The sequence below is a fragment of the Leopardus geoffroyi genome, chromosome A3, assembly GCF_018350155.1.
Source record: "Leopardus geoffroyi isolate Oge1 chromosome A3, O.geoffroyi_Oge1_pat1.0, whole genome shotgun sequence".
NCBI classification, from domain to species: domain Eukaryota; kingdom Metazoa; phylum Chordata; class Mammalia; order Carnivora; family Felidae; genus Leopardus; species Leopardus geoffroyi.
Window position 1 is genome coordinate 61,300,957 of NC_059336.1, and position 23,286 is coordinate 61,324,242.

At 35.1% G+C, this 23,286-nt stretch overlaps 1 protein-coding gene across 2 annotated transcripts in view; it reads left to right on the forward strand.

The window, feature by feature from the left end:
• The window catches only part of MGAT4A (alpha-1,3-mannosyl-glycoprotein 4-beta-N-acetylglucosaminyltransferase A), a 122,181-nt gene that overhangs the window by 80,622 nt on the left and 18,273 nt on the right, over positions 1 to 23,286 (forward strand). For both annotated transcript variants that reach the window (XM_045445789.1, XM_045445790.1), the window contains exons 6-10: positions 6,894 to 6,940; positions 8,689 to 8,802; positions 10,419 to 10,494; positions 19,106 to 19,220; positions 20,291 to 20,421. In XM_045445789.1, the coding sequence (XP_045301745.1) occupies positions 6,894 to 6,940; positions 8,689 to 8,802; positions 10,419 to 10,494; positions 19,106 to 19,220; positions 20,291 to 20,421 (483 nt within the window). The remainder of the gene's footprint in view (positions 1 to 6,893; positions 6,941 to 8,688; positions 8,803 to 10,418; positions 10,495 to 19,105; positions 19,221 to 20,290; positions 20,422 to 23,286) is intronic.

Below are 23,286 nucleotides of genomic sequence, written 5' to 3' on the forward strand. Positions count from 1 at the left end.
TTGTTTTGTTTTGTTTTGTTTTGTTTTCATTTTTAAGGTTTTAGTTGAATTGCCTTGTATTTAATCAATTAGTATTAAGTGTTCATGCTACATACAACCTCATGACACCCAGGTGTGTGAGCATCTGTGAAAGCAGTGCACAGATATAGTGCAATCTCTATCCAAATAACAATGACATTTTTCTCAGAACTAGAACAGAGAATCAAAGGGCACCTTTATCCCTTCTACGGGTGGGCCACCTGAGGGCCTTTCCACCGTGCTCACTTGCCTGGTCTCCTGCTATGTCACGGACTTCTGAATTCTAAGCTAGTTCTTTCACAATCTTTGAGACTTTGTTTCATTTCTTTCATTTCTTGATAGAATGAATAAACAGAAAATGAGTAAGGATAGAGATGACTTAAACAATAGTATCAGCCTAATGATATAAAATCTTAAGAGGTAATTTAGAAGGTAACTATCAAACGTGGTGGATATTGTTTTTATTTTCATGACATCTTTCCAGAGACTATCTTATGGTCTATTGGAGTGATTCAACCTTTTTTAAAAAATTGAATTATAATTGACATACAATACTATAGTAGTTTCAGATGTACAGGATAGAGATTCAATATTTTATACATTATAAAATGATGACCACAATAGATCTGGTTACCATCTATCACCATGCAAAATTGTTACAATATTATTGACTATATCCTGATGCTGTACATTACATCCCCATGACTTATTTATTTTGTTACTGGAAGTTTCTACCTCTTAATGTCCTTCGCCTGTTTGCCAATGCCCCAACAGCATCCACTATTTTCTATACCTATGAGTCTGTTTTTATTCTGTTTGTAAATTTTGTTTTGTTTTGTTTTTTAGATTCCATGTGTAAGTGAAATTATATAGTGTTTGTCTTTGACTCATTTCACTTAATGCAGGTCCATCCATGTTGTCACACAGATGGGAAGATTTCATTCTTTTTTTATGGCTGAATAATATTCCACGTTGTTTCTATACCACATCTTCTTTGTCCATTTATCTATCACTGGACACTTGGGTTGCTTCCACATCTTGGCTTTTGTAAATAATGCTGCATTGAACATAGGGAAACTATATCTTCTCAAATCAGTGGTTTTGTTTTCTTTGGATAAATACCCAGAAATGGAATTGTTAAATCATATGGTAGCAGTATTTTTAATTTTTTGTGGACTCTGTACTGTTTTCCACAGTGGCTGCACCAATTTACATTCCCACCAACAGTGCACAAGGGTTCTCTTTTCTCAGCATTCTTGCCAACACTGGTTATTTCTTGTCTTTTTGATACTAGCCATTCTGACAGGTTTAACATTGCTTTGATTTGCACTTCCCTGATAATTAGTGATGGTGAGCATCTTCTCATGTGCCTGTGTGTATGTCTTTTTTTGAAAAATGTCTATTCAGTTCTTCTCATTTTTAAATCAGGCTTTTTAGTTTTTTGTTTTTGGATTGTATCAGTTTTTTTATGTTTTGGATAGCAACCTTTTATCAGATGTATCATTTCCAAGTATCTCCTCCCATTCAGTAGGTTGCCTTTTCATTTTGTTGATGGTTTCTTTTGTCACACAAAAACTTTTTGTTTGATGTAGTTCCATTTGTTTATTTTTGCTTTTGTTTACTTTGCCTGAGGGGAAATATCCAAAAAAGTATTTCTGAGACTGATGTCAAAGTGTTTACCACCTATTTTTTTTCTAGGAGTTTTATGGCTTAATTTCTTACATTTAAGTCTTTGATGAATTCTGAGTTAATTTTTGTCTTTGGTGTAAGATTTTATTCTGGTCCAGTTTTATTCTTTTGCATGTGACTGCAGTTTTCTCAACACGATTGAAGAAACTGATTTATACCTTTGTATGTTCTTGTCTCTTTGTTGTAAATTAGTTGACCATTTAAGGGTGGGTTTATTTCTGGGCTCTCTTCTACTCCATTGAATATTTGTCTTTTTTCCATCAGTGCCATACTGTTTTGATTACTATGGCTTTGTAGTATAGTTTGAAATCAGGAGCATGTTACCTCCAGCTTTGTTCTTCTCTCTCAAAATTGCTTTGGCTATTTAGGATCTTTTGTGGCTCCATATGAATTTTAGGATTATTTGTTCTAGTTCTGAGAAAAATGCCATTGGTAAATTTGGTAGGGATTGCACTGAATCTGTAGAGTGCTTTGAGCAGTATGGACATTTTAACAATATGAATCCTAACAAGCCAAGAGCATGGTATATCTTTCCCTTTGTGTTGTCTTTAATTCCATCACAGTCTTAGGGTTTTCAGAGTGCAGATCCTTGACCTCCTTGGTTAAATTTCTTACCTATTCTATTCTTTTTAATGCAGTTGTAATGGATGGTTTTCTTAATTTTTTTCCCTGATAGTTCATTATTAGTGTATAGAAACACAACGGATTTCTGTGTGTTAACTGTGTATCCTGCAAATTTACTGAATTTGTTAGTTTTAATAGTTTTTTTTTTTTTTTTTTGGTGGAGTCTTTAGGGTTTTCTATGCATAATCATGTCAACTGCAAATAGGGCAGTTTTACTTTTTTTTTCCATTTGAATGCCTTTTATTTCTTGCCTCATTGCTGTGGCTAAGACTTCTAATACTACTTTGAATAAAAGTATTGAGAGCAGGAATCCTTGTCTTGTTTCTGATCTTAGAAGAAAAGCTTTCAGCTTTTCACCCTTTTATTGTTAAGTATTATGTTAACTGTGTGTTTCTCAAATATGGCCTTTTTTATGTTGATGTACATTCCCTTTATACCTACTTTGTTGAGAGTTTTCATCATAAATAGATGTTGAATTTTGTCAGGTGCATCTTCTGCATCTGTTCAGATGATCTTGTAATTTCTGTCTCTCGTTTTTTTAATGTGTATCACAATAATTGATTTGCGGATATTAAAACATTCTTGCATCCCTACTTGGTTATGGTATATGATCCTTTTGATGTATTGTGGAATTTGGTTGCTGATATTTTTGTTGAGTATTTCTGTGTCTGTGTTCATCAGGGAAATTGGCCTGTAATTGCTTTCTTGGGGTAGTATCTGTCTGGTTTTCGTATCAGGGTAATACTGGCCTTGTAAAATGGGAAGTGTTTCTTTTCAATTTTTGGGGATAATTTGTGAAGTATAGATATTATCTCTTCTTTAAATATTTGATAGAATTCACCTGTGAAGCCATTTTGTCCTGAACTTTTGTTTGTTGGGAGGTTTTTTAAAGATCTGTTTTGGGGGTGCCTGGGTGGCTCAGTCGGTTGAGCGACCGACTTTGGCTCAGGTCATGATCTCGCAGTTTGTGAGTTTGAGCCCCGCATCGGGCTCTGTGCTGGAAGCTCGAAGCTCGGAGCTTGGAGCTTGGAGCCTGGAGCCTGCTTTGGATTCTGTGTCTCCTCCTCTCTCTGCCCCTCCCCAGCTCACACCCTGTGTCTGTCTGTCTGTCTCTCTCTCTCTCTCTCAAAAATAAACATTAAAAAAAAATTTAAAAAAAAAAGATCTGTTTTATTCTTAGAGTGTACATGAGTGGGGGAGAGGGGTAGAGAGAGGGAGAGGGAAAAAGAGAAGATGAGTGAGAGAGAGGAGGGAGAGGGAGGAGGGAGGGAGGGAGGGAGGAGAGAATATCTTAAGCAGACTCCATGCTCAGCATGGAGACTGATGCAGGGCTTGATCCCTCGACTCTGGGATCATAATCTGGGCCAAAATCAAGAGTCAGGATGCTCAACTGACTGAGCTACCCAGGCACCACAGGAGTTTGTTGTTGTTTTGTTATTTTACTGAGTATATTTCCTCATGATTTGTAATTAGTCTGTTCAGATTTTCTATTTCTTCATGATTCAGTGTTGGAAGATTATGTTTCTAGGAATTTATCCATTTCTTCTAGGTTTTCTAATTTGTTTGTAAATAATTGTTCATAGTATTCTCTTAACATCCTTTATGTTTCTGTGATATGGGTTTTTTTTTTCTCCTCTTTCATTTCTGATTTTATTTATTTAGGCTTTCTCTTTCTTGATGGATCTGGCTAAAAGTTTGTCCATCTTTTCAGAGAACCAGCTTTAGTTTCATTGACCTTTACTTTTTAGTTTCTATTTCATTTATTTTTGCCCTGAACTTTATTATTTCCTTCCATTAACTTGGGGCCTTTTTTTTTTTTTTTTTCTTTTTTTCTAGTTGCTTTAAATGTAAAATAAGATTGCTTATTTGAGATTTTTCTTGTTTCTTGAGGGAGGCCTGTATCACTACGAACTTCCCTCTTAAAACTTACTTTGCTGTGTCCCAGATTTTGGGACATCGAGTTTCTATTTTCATTTGTCTCAAGCTATTTTTTGATTGCCTACTTGATTTCTTTATTTGACCCATTGATTGTTTGCTCTCCACGTATTTGGGTTTTTTTCAGTTTTCTTCTTGCATTTAATTTCTAGTTTAATATAGTTGTGGTTGGAAAAGATACTTGATGTGATTCCAGTCTTCTTAAACTTATTGAGACTTGTTTTGTGGCTTAACATGTGATCTATCCTGGTGAATGTTCCATGTTTCATGTTCCATGAAAACAATGTGCATTCTGCTGGTTTGGAGTGCAGTATTCTGTGCTCTGTCTCACCAGGACTGGTCCAGTGCAGCAATATGATCTAAGCTTTTCTGTTAAGCATCCCGTTGATTAGGTATTCCCAATTTGTACATAGATATTTACAAATCACACATATATGCTATTAATAGCATATTGCACTCCCTAAAATATATCAAAAATAGAAAAGTAGAACATTCTTTTTTAATATTTTTTTACATTTAACTTTTTAAATCACTTTTTTGTAATTTACCTATTTAAAGTCACAGCTATGCAACCACCATCTCAATTTTCAAACATTTTAATCACCCCAAAAAACAACTCTGTACACCTTACTCATCACCCATTAATACCCTTCTCCCCCCAGCCCTAGGAGACCATTAATCTACTTTCTATCTGTGTAGATTATTCTATTCTGGATGCTTTATACAAGTAAAGGCATATAATATGTGGTCACACATTGAACAAATGTGAACGTGTTCAAGGTTCATCCCTGTTGTAGTATGTATTAATAATGCATATACATACTAATACAATAGCATATAGTTTTAATATAAAATACTTAATTTTACTTAACCATGAGGAACACTTGATTCTCCAGGAAAAAATGCTCTTTTTCTATGTATGTCCACTTTCCTTCCCACCTTTCCCACGTATATACCATTCACATACCCCTAGAATATACATATCTCAGTTGTATATTTGTAGATGCATTCCCAGAATTGAGTGATAATATTGCCTTTGAAAAAGTCTCCACACGCTTTTAAAAAAGATTCAGGAAAAAGTGCTCTCTTTTAATTTAATGCAAGCAAGCCCCAGAGATCTGATATTGCCTATCTTATTATCAACATTTAAGAGTGGGGGAGAGGCAAGAACAGTTTCCAACCACAACTGTATAATGGAGATAACGATTTGCCTGGCTGTTTCTAGGCCAGTTATACATTTAGCTTTCTTCAGAAGATTCCCAGAATTCCCTTAGCTGATACCAGAAAGGATTTATTCTCTGGTGGAAAAGTGACATCAATTACAGTCGTTTAAGCAAACCTTTTGTTAGTTCTGTTGATTAGCATAAGGATTACAGCATAAGGATTACATATAATATTAGATTTGGCTCATGTGAATTTCATACATATTATTACACAATGAATCTACATTTACTTTTTCTTCTTGACCTACCTCTTGGACAGCCAACTGGGAATAGGGAGGTGGTCTTGTTCATCTCTGTATTCCTGGATAGGCAAATCACTGGCCCTCAATAAATGCTTAACAAATTGAATTCCAGGTTGTTTTTTAAATTTATTAATATCTATATAAACCAACCTTGATCATATTCTCCAGAATTATAGCTGATGTGTGAAAAGATACTCATTGGTTATATATATTGGTGATAAATTATTTCAAAAGAGATCGCTGACATTTGGTTCATATAGGGGAAGTACAGAAGATTTTGAGCGGTGTGCCAGTTGTATCTCCATAGTTGTTAAGAGTTTGAAGAATGTGGTCTTAATGTCTCACTCTTAAGTCTTTAAATTTAACAAAAATAGGAATTACTTGCAGTCAACAGAAATTAAATTTAACATACTTTCATAGACCATCTTCTATACCACAACTTTTTATAACTTAATAGTTTTGTAATTTCCAAAATTTATCTTTTTGTTTTGGTTTGTTTTCTTTTTATCAAGTATTAAGTGTTTTGTCAATCTATAACATAGATCGTATTTTATGTATGATTGATTCTTTTTAGCATTTTAATATAAACTGTGACTGTATTTAAAATTGGTAGGGGGTATTAGATCTTTATTTGTATATAATTCTAAATGTGTGTAAAGTGCTTTTTGACTTGGGTTCTAATCATTATCAGCCTAATAATGAGAATCATAATAATACAGACCATAACTGCTTTTTATTACATAGTTTCATCATTTAATGTCAGAGTCGCTAAGATATTATCTCCTCCTGCCTTTTATTTTTTTTTAAATAAAAATGGAAAAATATTTCTCTATTGTTTATTCCATTATTTATTCACTACTTCTAGTTTGGATAGTTGAGAAGAGGTAGAAATAATTTCTGTACTCCGTTTTTTCTACTGAATCGAACAAGGACAGTTGAAGGTAATAAAACTGACATCTGCTTATTGTATTAGTAAGTACTCAATGATATATTGTAGTTCAATAAAGTAGAATAAAGTAGAAATGCAAATCCATAAGCTGTCTGAAATTTTAATGCACTGCTTTAATTGAATGCTGTTAATTATTTATTTGAATTCATTATCAAAAGTTAAATAAAAATTTAAAAACATTAATGTATGTACAATTTTTTTTCTTTTTCCCAGACAGATAGTGATTATGTACACAGTGTTGTAGCCAACCTGGAGAAAGAGTAAGTTGTTAAATATGAAAATGATCTTTTAGTTACTGTTACTTCTTGGCTTTTTGCTAAAAGAAAATGCTTTCTTTTTATAGTTCCTTTCTCTGTGAAGTTCATTTTTCATTGGGCCATCTATAATTGGTCTTAACCTTATCATAAAGTAGCTGCATATATATCCAGTTTTCTGATGGTGGATAAATTGGTGTATTTCAATATAGAAAAGATTTAAATGTCCTACATATATGACCCTATCCAATAAATTCTTAATCTTGAAGATAGTGAATATAGAGAGAGTCTGTTGACCAAGAAAAAAACTTCTGCTGTCAGGGTAGATAGTCTTGCAGCAGTTTCAAACCTCAGTGCTAAATTATGGCTGAATCTGTACTGTTCTGCAAAAATTGGGTAACAGTTTGCTGTGAGCAAGGCACTTAGCAGGTAACAGGTGGAAATCTTAGTAAGTTTCAGATATTAGTGTTTATATCATCTTCATAGTTTTAATAGTGATATCATAAAACTAGTCTTGATAAGGGTTTCTTCACTGAGTTTTATGTTTTTGCCCCAAAAATGTATCTTTTACTTAAAAAAGACAAAAAGAAGCAACAATTACTTGCCAACTCTAGATTTAAAATAATGCAGCTCTTTCTTTGTCCATCAAAATGCTAAAACCAGAGATTTTAAAAAATATATGCAGAGTTCAGAATTGTGCATTTGTTAGATTTTTTTTCCCTCAAGTGCTCAATTTCTTGGCAGCCTTTATATAAATACAGTTTAGTATAGCCTCCTTAAATATAGGAACAAGGCAGTAACTATTGGCCCCTCCTCCCACAGAGCACGTGGACAGGTCTCTGGGGCTTAAGCTGTGATTTTGTCAGTTCTCTTCTTCCTCAATGTATAGGAAAACCAAGCCCAGAAAAAGGTACATTTAAGCACAAAGGACATATGTGCGAAGGCAGGTAGCTGCACAAGAATTTTGTGGAGATTGGCAAAAACTAAAGGGAGAATGCAAATGTGAAAGAAATTACATTTGAGTTAGTAAAGCTGCTTATAAAAACCTTAGAACAGATTTTCTCAACCTTGGCACTGTTGACCTTTTGGGCTCGATAATTCTTTGTTGTGAGGAATGTTGTATGCATTGTAGGATATTTAGTGGCATCCCTGGTGTCTCCCCACTAAATGTCAGTAGTAGTACCCACAGTTAGGACAACCACATTCCTCCAGACGTTGCTAAGCGTCTGCTTGGGGGACAGGATGGCCCCAGTTGAGAAATGACTACTTTAGAATGACATATAATCTATAACCCACAACTAAACCTTTCTGAAAGTGGAATAACTGGTTTTTGCCTACATATATAGAGACACACAGTCAATAGTTTATTTTTTTTTCAATTCTCTATTTTCTGTGATACCTTGATTTGATTTTTAAAAATTCTGATACTTTTTAGGAATATAATATCTGCAGTTGGCCCAGGATTTCTATGCTTCTCTAAGGATAGTAGCATTTTACACTGTTTTTAAAGCATTATTTAAAAAAAAAAAAAAAAAAAAAGCAAAAAAACCCCCACCAAAACCCTTTTGTTATTGGAAAAATTTGCATTTTCTGGCAAGTAAAATCAATGATGAGCTACTTCACTGAAGACACTGTGATGTGACCATTACAGTATATGTTACTGATGTGTTTTATGTTAAACACAGTAAGTTGAGCATTAAGATAAATAAAATCCCACAGAACTTAAATGACTCAGCTCTCCTTTCTCATGGTAGATTTTCTAAAGAAATCAGTTCTGGTTTGGTGGAAATAATATCACCTCCTGAAAGCTATTATCCTGACCTGACAAACTTAAAGGAGACTTTTGGAGACTCTAAAGAAAGAGTAAGGTGAGCCTGTGTTAAGATCCCCCACCCTTGTGAGTATGATACATAATATATGTAATCCTTATTGATTGAAATGTACCACATTTTAGGGTTGAGCTAATTTGTGAGAGTTAATGAATTTTGGTTATTTTATTGGAAATTCTGATGAGAGGTTGAATTTGGTATGCTCAATAACTTGTATAACTGCTTTTCTGTGGTATAACTTTTCTTAAGAGTATTTTCAATACAATTCAGAAGCTAGTTCATATAGAAATCAAATGTTTGTATGCAAAATAAATGAGAACTGATTCAATGAAAGTGATAAAAACAATAATACTGTTCTGCAGAATTATATTGTAATAAATGTATTTAGTCAACTGGATTTATTTGTCTCTGACTCTCTCAAATTGAAGGGCTTAAAACTTTCAGTGTGTTGTTATTAAAAACATTGTAATCTAAGAGACATTGACATTAGTTTTGGATTTTCTATAGTCAGAAAAAAAGGAAAAATACAGTTTTGGGAAGAGACTTACTGTGTTTCTTGAGTGAATTTTTCTGAAAGATACGTCCACATAGTTGGTTGTCTCTCAATAAATATAATTGTAGTTTTAAAAAATTTAGGGTTGAATTTGGTAAAAAATTTAAGTCATTTCATTAAATTCAAAACAGTTTATAAAGTATATTCTGGAGAAGTTTACTTATTATTTAAACCTTTTATTTTTTTTAACTAGCTTTTACAACCACTTTTCTTATTCAACATTAGTCTGTTTCTGCAGGCTACCAGGAATTCACTGAAAGGACTTAATATTGTAAACCTTAATATGTTTTGGGGTTTTTAAGCATTCAGTACAGTATTTATTAATTTCCACCTGTATGCAAAGCACAGCCCTGGTCACCAAAGCAGTGATCCCCGAAGTATAATTTTTGAAGCACCAAGTTCCAGAGACATTAAAATGTTAAATTTGGAAAAAGGTCCTATGGTCAAAAAAGTTTGGAAAATATTGGACTAAAAAGTTTTTTTCTTTTTTAAGTTTATTTATTTTGAGAGAGAGAGAGAGAGTGCCAACACCAGTGGGGGAGGGGCAGAGAGAGAGGGAGAGAGAAAGGATACTAAGCAGGCTCCATGCTATCAGCACAGAGCCCAATGCAGGGCTCAAACTTATGAACCTCACAGTTCATGACCCAAGCCTAAGTCAAGAGTCGGACATTTAACTGACTGAGCTACCCGGGCGCCCCAAAAGTTTTTCCCAACAAATGTATTGACTATTTCAATGCCTCTAATATGTTAATATGTCTCCAGAAGGAGAATATATGTGCTTCCCAAATTTACTTGACACTTGACTTCATTTTTCCTCAGGATGTCTTGAGGATTAGTGTTTTGGGGAATATGTTTTGATAAAGGCTTCATTAGAGAAAAGTGAAGTCTCTTTCATGATCCTCTACATGTGTATGTATGTGTGTGCCTGTATCTGTGTATCTATAGGTAGATAATTTGTATACATGTATATTATATACTGTGTATATACGTGTATTATAAAATATCACAACATACAATATGTACTCTAAAATATTTACACCTAATCTTATTTTGCTAAATTTGAGTCTGATTCCTAACTTATTTTTGAAAAAATTTTTTTCAGATGGAGAACAAAGCAAAACCTGGATTATTGTTTTCTAATGATGTATGCTCAGGAAAAGGGAATATATTACATTCAGGTAAGTGTGATTTTTGTTTTCCTTTCATGTTTTTCACACTTTTGAAGAAGTAGTATCAAGAGTATATGTTCATTGAAACAGGAAGTTTGGAAAGTGTAAACCCTCTAAGATGTATATGTTGATAATAATATATCAGAAAGCAGAAAGGTCTGTCATAGTCACTGATAATGTGGGCTGTGCATTTCCATTCTCCAGTTTAGCCCAACACTAGCTTTCCAGATAACGGTGTGACAGTGGGTGCGTCACTCACCTCTTCTTCTCTCATCCCGCCATCTCTGCTCTCATTCTCCCTCTCTCTACTGTTAAAAAGAACTAAGGTTTAGTTACTTGGCAAAATTTAAAGAAGGATTTTTTTACAGGTTTTTTTTTTTTTTGGTGGTCTTACAGTAGGATAGGTTTTGTTTTTGTTTTTGTTTTGTTTTTTGCATGCTACAGTACATTTACATTTATGTTGAAGATAAGAATAAGTTTGTTATGATGTGGGTTTTAAGTTAGCCAGATAGGCAACAACTTAAATAATTCTAGGAAGCTCTTATTTCTTCTAAATCTCCTTCTCCTTAGTGACATTACAATTGGAATTTCATTTCTTTAACCAAAGGTCTTTATTCCTTGTTCATATGCAGATACTGCACACTATGCCTGTCATTTTTTTTTTTTAGTTAAAAAGTTTATTAGATATTTCCCTGGAAGTATACTTTGATTGATGGGAGTGGTAAAAAAGGGGCTCTGGGTCCCTTAATCAGAAAGGAAATAAATGGTTTGCAACTGCTGGCATAGGTTTGGGAGGGAAGGAAAGAAGGAAAAGCCTCCTATCACCTGGGAAGGCCGACTTACTGAGGACAGACTTTGTCTCCTTTGACATTTTATCTTGGGCCACCTGTGTTCAAATGTGCATGATGAACCTTTTTCCTTGGTTCTCAGGCTGGGAAATGTAAATGATGATAGGGTCAGAATATGGCATTGTATGTAACAGTATACAAGAGTTATGAGTGTAAAAACATGGTATCCTAAAATTAGTACATTTCCTTTAAATGTCTTAGAGAAGTCTTTAATTTCAAAATAATAACTTCAGAACATTTTATTAAACATATCTCCTATTATTGCAGTGGAAGCTTGCTGTTTGTTCTAGGGCCAATATATATTTACACTATGACCAAGAACTTTATAGAGAACTTTAAAACATGTAGTTATATTGCTTTTACATTTTATTTTAAATTTCTCTCTAAGGAAAGAATGGAATCTTAAAGCTTTTTTTGGTGTGGAGTATAGGAAAAGTAAGTGTTTAGGAAATTAAGGAAAGGATGTGGTTAAGAAAGAGGATAAGGAAAACATTAAGCAGGGCATGTATATATGGTGTTATAACAACAGTAGCTGTGAACTAACATTTATTGCACACTTACACCATGTGTCATGTATTGTTCTTTACAACTTAGACTTTACACATATTAACTCATTTAATACAACTCTTTTTCACAAGAGCAAGATCATACTGTACATACTGTCTTGTAATCTGTTTTACTGTCGTTTAACATATTATAGATATCTTTACATGCCAGTAATTACAGACTGGAATAATTTTTAATCTCATTGAAATATCATTATTCAGATATCATAATGACCTTACTGTTGGCCATTTAGATTGTTCCTAACGTTTCAGTTGTGTCACAGATGAATCCAGTGAACATTCTGGAAATTACCCAATTTTCCCAAAAATCATGCCTCCAAAAAGAGGGAATAGCTTTGCATTGAATTCTTGACATAATTTCATTTTACATAGAATTCTCTTAGTGAGTTCATTATAATTTGCAAAATATTGGTGGGAAGGGGCACCTGGGTAAGTTGGTTAAGCATCTGACTCTTAGTTTCAGCTCAGATCATGATCTCATGGTTTGTGAATTGGAGCCACGCTGACAGTGCTGAGCCTGCTTGGGATTCTCTCTCCTCCTCCCCCTCTTCCCCTCCCCTGTGCATGCAGGCACATTCTCCCTTTCCCTCTCTCCCAAAATAAATAAAATAAGCTTAGAAAAAAAAAAGTACTGGTGGGGAAAACACATTAGCTTGAAAAGTCCTCAGTTTAATACTAGTTTTGAATGTTTGTGAAGGATAGAAATCACCTGGCAAAGTTGGAGAAAAATTAATGTGGGGAAGGAAAGACATTCAATCCAGACTTGATAATTATCCTAGGTGTGTGACTTCATGAAATGTATTTATTTATTTTTTATTCTTTTTTTTAAATATGAAATTTATGTCAAATTGGTTTCCATACAACACCCAGTGCTCATCCCAACAGGTGCCCTCCTCAATACACATCACACACCCTCCACTCCCTCCCACCCCCCATCAACCCTCAGTTCTCAGTTTTTAAGAGACTCTTATGTTTTGGCTCCCTCCCTCTCTAACCTTTTTTTTTTTCCTTCCCCTCCCCCATGGTCTTCTGTTAAGTTTCTCAGGATCCATGTAAGAGTGAAAACATATGGTATCTGTCTTTCTCTGTATGACTTATTTCACTTAGCATAACACTCTCCAGTTCCATCCACGTTGCTACAAAAGGCCATATTTCATTCTTTCTGATTGCCACGTAGTATTCCATTGTGTATATAAACCATAATTTCTTTATCCATTCATCAGTTGATGGACATTTAGGCTCTTTCCATAATTTGGCTATTGTTGAAAGTGCTGCTATAAACATTGGGGTACAAGTGCCCCTATGCATCAGTACTCCTGTATCCCTTGGGTAAATTCCTAATAGTGCTAGGTGTGTGACTTCATGGTTGCATATGTTGGAGTATGTCCTACCCAGGTTTTTGAGAGAGTGCTTTTAAAAAAGGCAGTAGGGCACCTGGGTGGCTCAGTTGGTTAAGCATCTGACTCCCACTCAGGTCATGATCTTGCAGTTGGTGAGTTTGAGCCCAATGTTGGGCTCGCTGCTGAAAGCATGGAGCCTGCTTCAGATCCTCTGTCCCCCTGTCTCTCTGCTCCCCCCTCACATGCTGTATCTCTCTCTCAAAAATAAATAAATATTTGGAAAAAAAAAATAAATAAAAAAGGCAAAAGAACCAGAGGTTACTCTGTGGTCATCACAGGCATACTCCTAAAGGTGGAAAAAATGTCACCCGTGCTAATGTTACATTTTGGCTTGAAATGAAGTTTCGTGTGACAGAATCATACACTTTCATAAAGTCCTGTATCACAGATGACTTGGAATTGAAGACCATGTCTTCTGGAACACTTGTTGGGTGATTCAGGTACTTCCGAGATGGCGCTGAGTAATTCCTGCTGTATCACGTAACAAGGCACATTATGTCTGGTTGCCCCACTTGTATTGATGCTGACACTAATCAGTGGGCTTGGTGGTGTCAGCCTCATCTGTCTTTAGAAAGCTTCCCAGCAGCCACTCCTCTGATTTCCACATTCTTTGATTATTTTTCCCCAGATCAGTTATTTCATTAGAGGTGCTGAGTGATAATTTTCTAATTGTGTAATTTGTAATGTTCTTATGAGTTGAGTTCATCTGTAAAGAACTTTTCCTCAACTCTTTGGTTACCTTGAAAAATAGTTCACAAAGGAAAGGCAGAATAAATGCCTATTCTTTCTCTTCATTAAATTTCAAAGGTGGTATCCTAGAAATCACCAGTGGTGGTCATTTAAAAAATATTGTTATGAACGCATGGATTTTTAAACATATTTAATTTGCCTCAGACCTTGCAGTCACTATTCATATTGATGCTTACATTGGTACATCATAAGCTGGTGGGAATCTCTTCAAATTGGCTCTTGTAGTCCTTCAATGTAAGTCTAGTAATCTTAGATCATTTCTTTGCTGACTGGCACAAGATTTGTCCATTTTCTATGGGAGATCTAGAATCAGCCATTTCTCTAAGGAGCTCTTTTCCATTTAGAAGCAAATACTATTTAGGACCCCAATCCAGGTGCTCGAGATGCTTATTGCTGTTATGGTGTCTTTGCTTCCAGGCTAAACTTTTAGCAAGGGAAAGAGTATTTTATTTTTCAGGAGAAAAATCTACAAGCTCATATTAGTATTCCCAAATCAAATGAAGATTTGGGGGTTTTTAGTTGACTTTTTTGAATTTATACATGTATTTCTTTTACATTGAAAGTCTTGGTTTTTTAATCACATTATCCTAATAATATTATTCTATAGTATAGCTGAAATACTTACAAAATAATGATATCATTGTCACTACTATTAGACTGATGAATGCAATTTAAATTTTCTTTGTGCTTCCCCCCTCCTTAGAATATATACCAATATGGATATATTGTCAAAATACTATGTTTTAAAGTAACTGGAAATAATTCTTTATACTGTATGATCATGCTGCCAAATTGATACAAAATTTGGTTTGTTTCATTTTGTATTCAGTTTTTAGCATTTTTTATCCTTTTTAGTTGTAAAAAAAATTTTCCAAAATCATAACTTATATAAGATACACAGAAGTCTCACTTTATTTATCTATTTAATTTAATTTAATTTAATTTAATTTAATTTAATTTATTCTATTCTATTCTATTCTATTCTATTCTATCCTATTCTATTCTATTTATTTTGAGAGAGAAAGAGAGGAGCATGAGTTGGGGAGGGACAGAGAGAGAGAATCCCAAGCAGGCTCCACACTGTCAGTGCAGAGCCTTGAACTTACGAACTGTGAGATCATGACCTGAGCCGAGACCAAGAGTTGGATGCTTAACCAGCTGAGCCACCCAGGTGTCCCAGAAGTCTCACTTTTATCCCTGTTTCTTCCCTCTCCCATGGGTAACCACCATTAATTTTTTATTTCTTTTTATACTTTTAAAATTTTTAAGCAAAAATATATATATATTTTTTCTGATACTGCATTTGCATACTATAAAAACAATATTTTGCATCTTGTTTTTTAGCCTCCCTCTGTAAACTAGTGATCACTAATGAGATGTAAGATTTTATTTATTTTCTTAAATGTTTGTTTATTTTGAGAGAGAGAGTGAGTGGGGGAGAGACAGAGAGAGAGCAAGAGAATCCGAAGAAGGCTTCATTCTATGAGTGCAGAGCCTGATGCAGGGCTCAAACTCACAAACTGTGAGATCATGACCTGAGCCGAAGTCCAAAACTTAACCAGCTGAGCCCCCCAGGCTCTCTGAGATGTAAGATTTTTTAAAGAATGGCTCTTGCCATGACAAAACACTGATGTCAGAGAAGTACATATGTTCACTAAAAAACCTGTACATAAAGGCTTATAGCAGCTTTTTTCATAATAGCCCAAATCTAGAAACAACCCATATGTTCTTCAGCTGGTGAATGTTACACAAACTGTGTCACATCTATACCACAGAATACTAAATAATGAAAAGAAACAAACTATTGATACACAGCACATCTGGGATCTCAGGTAATTATGGGCACTTTAAAATTGAATCTTAAAAGGTTGCATACTGTATGATTCCATTCATGTGGCATTCTTGAAATGACAAAGTTGTAGAGATGGAGAACAGACTATTGGTTACCAGATGCTGGAAGTGGGGAAGGAAGGAGGTGGCTGTGAATATAAAGGGTAGCGGTAGCACAAGAATCCTCACGATGGAACGGTCTCCCAAAAACTACATGGAACTAAATACATACACGAATACATACACAAACCTGAATGCATGTAAAACTGGTGAAATTTAATAAGGTCATCAAATTGTATCAGAGTCAGTTTATTGAGAGAGAGAGAATCCCAAGCAGGCTTGACCTGAGCCGAAACCAAGAGTCCAATGCTTAACCAACTGAACTACCCAGGTACTCCAAGTTTTTTTTATTTTTTTTTTAATTTTTTTAATGTTTATTTTTGAGAGACAGAGTGTGAATGAAGGAGGGACAGAGAGAGAAAGAGACACAGAATCTGAAGCAGGCTCCAGGCCCTGAGCTGTCAGCCCAGAGCCTGACATGGGACTAGAACTCATGAACAGTGAGATCATGACCTGAGCTAAAGTCAGACACTTAACCAACTGAGCCATCCAGGTGCCCTTCCAAGAAGTTTTTTTTTTAAAGTGAAGTTGTTTATATATAGAAATATATTGCATTTCTATACACTAATAACAAAGTAGCAGGAAGAGAAATTAAGAAAACAATCCTGTTTAAAGTTGCACCAAAAAGAATAAAATACCTAAGAATAAACTTTAACCAAGGAAGTGAAAGACCTGTACTCTGAAAACTATAGGACAGTGATAAAAGAAATTAAAGATAATACAAACAAATAGATATTCCATGTTCATGGAATGGAAGAATTAATATTGTTAAAATGTCCATACAACCTAAGCAATCTACAGATTCAGTGCAATCCCTATCAGAATACCAACAGCATTTTTCTCAGAACTAGAACAAATAATACTGAAACTTATATGGAACCACAAAATACCCTGAAAAGCCAAAGCAATCTGAAGAAAGAAGAACAAATCCGGAGGTAACACAATCCTAGATTTTTAAGATATACTACAAAGCTATAGTAATCAAAACAGCATGGTATAAGCCCCGAAATAGACACATAGATCAATGGAACAGAATAGAGAACCCAGAAATAAAAGCGAAGTTGTTTGATAAGATGTGAGAATGGAACAACGCAGTTTTCCTAATTTAATGTAAAAATGTAAATTTATGGGGGCGCCTGGGTGGCTCAGTTGGCTAAGCGTCCAACTTTGGCTCAGGTCATGATCTCACAGTTTGTGAGTTCGAGCCCCACCTCGGGCTCTGTGGCAACAGCTCAGAGCCTGAAGCCTGCTTTGGATTCTGTGTCTTATTCTCTCTCTGCCCCTCCCCACTTGTGCTTTGTCTCTCTCCGTCTCTCAAAAATAAATAAACGTAAATAAATTCTTTTTAAATGTGAATTTGTGTATGGTAACCAAAATTAGTGTATTGAATTTCAAATAGGCATTTGACTATTTCATCTACATCTCTGTGCATCTAAATAGCTTGTTTTCGAATTTACTTATTAGAATAATTTGGAATTGCCTGATGTTAGGGATCATCTTTCCTTGGGGTATAGATAGTATTTAGATGTGAGTGTAGGCACCTCTTTTTTTCAGAAAGCAAGGTTAGGTGCCAGTATAGCTCTGTGCTTTGTCTGGTTTTCCCTCCAGCTTCCCTGAAGCATAAAACATGCCTTGCCTGTTCACTGATGTATTATTCCCTGGGTTTAGTATCGTGTCTGGAACACAATAGAAGCTCAATAAATATTTGGTGAGTCATTATCATGTCTTTCCAAGTACTCCTACTGTTTCTTCACAGATAGGAAGAAGAAAGCTTGTAGGACTTAAATACCTGAAAAATATAAATACTAAAATAAGTGAAAATTGCTTGGCAGGTAACTGGAAGTGATATTGTGACATTAAGAAAAGGAAAAAAAAATTTTCAAGGTCATTAAAATCATCTTGTGACTTAAAATTTTTATGAGAGGAGATTCTGGGGAGGAAGTCTTTGCATATGCTTGTGATCCTTGATCCTTTGTCAACTCCCAGTTGAATTGGTAAAAATCCCAAGTGTGAATAACACATGGGCCAACTGTGTGGAATTAACTGGCACTCTGAATTGCTACAGCTTCTTAAGTATTTTGAAAATAACTTTTAAAATACAAAAAGTGAGGGGCACCTGGGTGGCTGGTCAGTTAAGCGTCCAACTCTGGATTTTGGCTCAGTTCGTGATCTAACGGTTTGTGGGATCGAGCCCCAAGCTGTTAGTGAAGAGCCTGTTTGAGATTCTCTCTCCCTCTCTCTCTCTGCTCCTACCCCGCTTGTGTGTTCTTTCTGTCTCTCTCTCTCAAAATAAATAAATAAACATTAAAAAAATAAAATACAAGAAGCGAGCTTTCAGGAATCTGTCCTACAGAAATGAAAAGCAGTAATATGTAAATATAAGCAAATTTATTACATCATTGTTTGCATTGGTAAAAAATGAGAAATAAGCTAGATGTGTGTCTATGATCAGGAAAGAGTTGAATGAATTGTTTCACATTGATAACATGGAATATTATGCATTTAGTAAATATCAACCTGGAAAGATATTCATGATATATTAAGCGACAAAAGACAGTTTGATAATATCCCTTATTATAAAAACGTACATGTGGATGGGCAAGTGCGTGTGGACCTTTTTGTGCTGTGTGTCCATATAAGAGGTAGCAAATAGATGCACACCCAACTTTTAACATTGGTTACCTCAACTAGCAGGGTGGAGGGCAGAGAAGGAAAGCTGCTGGCTTTTTCTTTGACCTCGAACAAGTATTATATAAAAATTTAAAAAAAAAATTAAAGGCTCACAAAAATTCTTCTCCTTTGAAAAGTAAAAAAGAATAGTGTGAAGTCATGTTGGGTGCTCAGAAAGGACCAGAAAAGAGTAATTCGTGGAGTGGTGCTGTGATCTCCCATAGTAACGGAGTGGTTTAGGTGACTTGCTATGTGTGCCTCTTCCATTTTATTTTCCTCGTTTTCTTTTAATAAAATTTATTTTTATATTTTCATCATTTTTGACCATTGTTTTCTTGATTTGTGTTTAAAAGTATGCTTGAGTTTTCTTATAATAAAGAATGTGCTTTAAACCTTTCCATCTCTTTGATTTATTAATCTGATCAACTTTCTTTAGCTTGAAGATGATATTATTGTCAAACAGAATTACTTTAACACTATAAAAAATTTTGCACTTCAACTTTCTTCTGAGGAATGGATGATACTAGAATTCTCCCAGCTGGGCTTCATCGGTAAGAAAAGTGTCAGATTTATCTACTTTTCAGAAATAACTGTGACTTTTGGAATCGTAAACTAATTTCTTTTACCTTCAAACTGTCTTTTTTTCTCTGGAAATAGATTGCTTTTGAGGAAATTTAATTTAGGTAAACTTCCATGTATAAAGTGATGAAAATCAATCCAAAATAGTATTTGGGTACTTTTAAGGTTGTAATATTTGCTGTGGAGTTCTCCAGGCAGCCCTTCTGGCTTGTGTACACACGTAAAGCCAGCCATGGTCCTGAGCATGTCTAATTTCTTCTCTGACACCTCCAGCTCCCTGTTTATGGCCCAGTGCTTTTGCAGCATTGGGGTTCTTTTAAAAAGAATGCCACACTAAATGTTTTCTAGTATGAATACCTAGTATTTGATGTAGTACTTGACAGTGATTCATTCATAATCATTTGTTACTTTCATAGACAAGGTTCTCATTGAAAAATTTTTTCTCACTAAAGTTCATAAATTATACAATTAGAATATGTTTAAAGTTGAAGAATTTCAGGAAGTTTATAGGTTTTAAGAAACAGGATAAAATTTCACTTCTTGTAGTACTTTACATATTAGAGGCTAGGCCTTTGACCTTGTTGATCATTTATCTCAAAACTTAAGAGTCAGAAACATCTTTGTGAAGGTTTCAGTGAAGGCAGAATTGGAATGCCTTGTTTTTTGCATTTATTTATTAGGTTAAATGTTTTGTTTGTTTGTTTTTTTTACCTAAACCTAAAGGATCCTAAAGTTCCTTTTATTCTAATGGGAAGAATGTTAATAAGACACAAAGGAAAAATCTCTGACTTGCTTCTTGAGCCAGTAGTTGTATGATAGATTTTGTGATGGAGAAAGTCAGGAGTTTCGTAGTTGTGTGACAACCCAGAAATGTTTAGCTAAAGCAAGTTTGTTTGCTTTTGATAAGACAAGTAGGGAAATTATTCAGAATGATTTGTATTTGAGAACACAAGCTTTATTTGTTGTATAGATTTCATTTATTTAAGCCATTTTGTTGCTTGGTTTCTTTATGAAAGCTATTGACTGAGAATGTTTTTTTCAGGTAAAATGTTTCAAGCACCAGACCTCACTCTGATTGTGGAATTCATATTTATGTTCTATAAGGAGAAACCCATTGATTGGCTCTTGGACCATATACTCTGGGTGAAAGTCTGCAACCCTGAGAAAGATGCAGTAAGTTAATTTCTTATGAGGGTGGATGTAGGAGTGCTGACCACACGGCCTCCATCTTTGGCCCATCATTGTGTTCATGTTCACTCTATCACCTCTCTTGGGGCTACATGCTCAAGGCCCCATGGTGATTAATATACATAGGTTAGAAGTGCCAGCTAAGGCTGGGCTGACGAGAGGCTTGTTTTGGCTTCGCATGTATCTCTTAGAGATAATACAGTCTTTCCCCTTCCTCATGCACAGGTGGTACCACAAGATCTACTTAAAGGTTAGCTGTCAATTAGTGCATGTACACGCGTTGACCTCCCTACATGGCCCTTGCTCACTCCAATGTGTCCTCTCACAGTAAAATCTGTGGACTAAGGTCCAGACTTTGCAGAGAAAAACTGCACAGTTGGATCATCATCCCAGTAAGTTCCTCCCTGACGTCAGTTACCTTGAATAAAATTCTGTGCTTTCTCAGTTCGAGGGACACTTTACTGTCCCTCTCCTGCCTTCTAACCGTGGAAGAGGCTTCTTTTCTGTATCCCGTGAAAGGGACTTTCAGGGAGCCAGAATTTATAAATGAACAGTTAAAGAGCTGAATGAAGTGTTTTCACTTAACATTTGAAGTGCTTGCTTGCTTTCTTGAACTAACAAAAAGTTCCTAAATTAGAGGGATTTTTAAATAACAGTGGAAAATCCTGTAAATCAGTGAAGTCCACCCTTCTTTAAATTGCTGATTAATGTTAGTAAGTGTCTTTAGGCTTTGTTATTTGGTTACTGTTGGCTATAGATGTTCTCATAGCTGTCCCAGGGGTATTGTTTCAGCTTTCTTCATACTCTCTGTCATTGTTCCTTTTTCAAACGCTTGGGGGACAGTATCAGACCCCAATGCATCTGTAAATAAGGAATAAAATAGAAGTAATATTTTATACCAAAACAATAGCAAGGAAAAAAAGTACCTTTTAGTGTATTACTTGCAAGAAACCAGTGTTCATATTAATATGCTGACCTTTGGGATTATGGTAGGTAAGTAACTGAACGATTTTTGCTTTGATTATTCAAATATGTTATTTCCATAGAGATCTTATTGTAAAAAGTAATTAGATACGTTTTCTTTGTCCAATTTGAATTGTACCACTGGAAAAAAAATAAATTTTTATTTATTTGCTGTAATCATAAATAAAATGTGAATACACATTATCAGAAATAAGTCAATTTTGACATGTAATAACAGGAAATATTTATTACGGGCATGTGTCTTCATAGGGATGACTTAGCATTCATTCTAACAAACATTTAATTTGACTTCATGACCGTATTATATTCTCTAAAATAGTTTAATCATCCTACCTGCCAGTGAGTTTTTAGGACACTGTCTTGTGTTTATAAGCCATTCTCTCTCTCTCTCTCTCTCTCTCTCTCTCTCTCTCTTAATCACTTTTTTAGAGCAAATCATAGAGTATAGCCAAATAGCAAAGTATCTGCTTTCCAACAGTGATTACATATAAATTGATTTGAACAATTTGTTTTTATGATGTAAGTCCTGACCTGTATTTTCTTTGTACTTCACAGGAATTTGTATTGTAGGACACAAATAAATTCATATGATCTTTATACTTCTGCAATATACTTGCATTTAATTGGTCCTGTGCAGTTTTATCTAATATATGGTTAGGTTCTAAAATGAGCCTGTGAGGTGAAAATCTCCAATAGTAAAAATTAAAATCATCTATAAATTTTAGCACACAGCCCTGTGGAGAATTTTATCTATTCTGTCACTCCTTCTTAGGCCATGTTTTTCTGTGGCCCATAATTCTTCAGTTGCTTCCTCTAGAATGTCAGGGAAACTGTCACCGCAAACTTGCTGGCCTCCAGCACAATATCTCTCTGACAGTGGTTTGGGAAACCCCACAGAGCATTCACACATTCTTTCACAGGTTTATTAACCCACTTTGTTCAGGCACAAGTGGGCTCAGTCTCAGGCACTGTTCTTTTCTTCTTCCTCTCTGTCCCGCACCTTCCCTCCTTCTACCCCTTGCTCTTCTCCTATCCTCAACCCTTCCCTCTCCTTTTCACTTGAGTAGTTGAATTTTTGTAAATAAAATGTTATATTACCTCCGTTCTAGTGTTAGTAGTAATAGTAATGAAGTAAAACCTTTTGAGAAAAATGCAGCATTTTAATACCCAGTAAATTATTGCAGGCCTTTTGTCCAGCTCTTGGTTTTGGCTCAGGTCATGATCTCATGGTTTGGTGGGATTGAGCCCCATTTCAGGCTCCATCCTGGCAGCGCAGAGTCTGCTTGAGATTCTGTCTCTCCCCCTCTCTCTGCCTTTCCCCTGCTTGCTCTCTCTCTCTCAAAATAAATAAACTTAAAAAAAAAGTCAAATCTACATTGATATATCTTGAAATATGGTTAGAATTAAATCCTTAACTCTTCTCTTAGATGTACTTATTTTAAATTTCCATATCATATCCGTTTATCAAGTAGGTAGCAAATCTATTAATATCTTAAAGAGGACCCTTAAAAAGTATGACTTGGAATTATGAGATGAAGTTGGATTTTCTTTTCAATATTCTTTTTTTTCTTTTTTTTTAAATGTTAATTAGTTTTGAGAGAGAGACAGAGCGAGAGCAGGGGGAGGGGCAGAGAGAGAGAGAGAGAGACACAGAATCTGAAGCAGGCTCCAGTCTCTGAGCTGTCAGCACAGAGCCCGACATGGGGCTTGAACCCATGAACCATGAGATCATGACCTGAGCCAAAGTTGGACGCTTAACTGACTGAGCTACCCAGGATCCTCTTTCTTTTCAGTATTCTTTAAAAGGGCTTCTGGTTTTTCTGATGAGGACAAGATTTCACTTTGCATTGTGACACTTTTTTTTTT